Raw genomic sequence first — 980 nt, 5'->3', positions numbered from 1 at the left:
ATTCCTGTGCGTAGTTTCCACGGTATGAATACACACTGGGCGGATCCCCATCACTACAGAGCAGGAAGAACAGGACTCACTTTATATCCCTCGATCATCTTCGTCATTAAGTCCTCCATGACCTGATGGTGGTGCAGGAAGTGAAACGCTCCGTTGGCTATTTGGTTCCTGGGGTAATGGCCGCCGATGACAAAGTTCTGCAGCGGAAAGATGTCCTTGAGGCAAACCGTGTCGATGTCCGTGTAGAAGCCTCCGAATCGCCACACCAGCGCGACCCTCAAGATGTCACTTAGCTGTATTATCGGCCAAGCTGGTGAGATTGTTACGGGGATTAGAGCTCATCTCGACCACGATAGACGCGTTTAAGTTAATGACGAGAAGAAACTTTATTTTCTCCCTCTTCGTTTTCAACAAAAAACAGATATAGATGATCACATACCCTCTAGATGCAGGGATAATGTATAATGAGGGAAAAAAAATAATTGTTTTTTTTTTAAAAAAGCTGCAATAGATGAACAACTGGATAAAAAACACATAAGTCAAACCAGTGAATATCAGTTTACCCCATTTTCAAAAAAATGAAATATTTGTTAACTCAATCTTAAAGACGGCTTACCAGTGATATTCACAAACGTTTACCAAGAAAAGAAGAAGGAAAAAAAAAAACTTACGCGTGCCCTTGTGCCATAATCCGGACATGAAAAAATCTTCAAGCGACGTGTTCTTGAACACAGTCTCCAGATCCGTCGTAACTACGTAGAGGTTCGAGTAACGTTCGAGAAGACGAGCAGGAAGACCGTCGGCGTTGTCTACTGTTGGTGACGTTATTACGAACCACACGTCTGCTTCCGGATTCACGCGGCTGAAACTATTAGAGGAACCTGTATTTTATAGTCATTGTCATTCATGAATCCCATTTTATTTTCCTTGTAAGAAAACTCGAGCCTTTTTTATATATTAGACTTAACTTCTTTTTTTAT

At 41.5% G+C, this 980-nt stretch overlaps 1 protein-coding gene across 1 annotated transcript in view; it reads right to left on the bottom strand.

Annotated features, from left to right (window-relative positions):
- LOC119582216 (lactosylceramide 4-alpha-galactosyltransferase-like) overlaps positions 1 to 980 on the bottom strand; it is a 6463-nt gene that overhangs the window by 4579 nt on the left and 904 nt on the right. The window contains exons 2-3 of the mRNA XM_037930446.1: positions 672 to 881; positions 81 to 310 (exon numbers count right to left, since the gene is read on the bottom strand). Coding sequence (XP_037786374.1) covers positions 81 to 310; positions 672 to 881 — 440 coding nt within the window. The remainder of the gene's footprint in view (positions 1 to 80; positions 311 to 671; positions 882 to 980) is intronic.

The sequence above is a fragment of the Penaeus monodon genome, chromosome 15 (genome assembly GCF_015228065.2).
Source record: "Penaeus monodon isolate SGIC_2016 chromosome 15, NSTDA_Pmon_1, whole genome shotgun sequence".
Classification (NCBI taxonomy): domain Eukaryota; kingdom Metazoa; phylum Arthropoda; class Malacostraca; order Decapoda; family Penaeidae; genus Penaeus; species Penaeus monodon.
The sequence above is the reverse complement of the archived record's forward strand: the minus strand, read 5'-3'. Positions and strand labels throughout refer to the sequence as shown.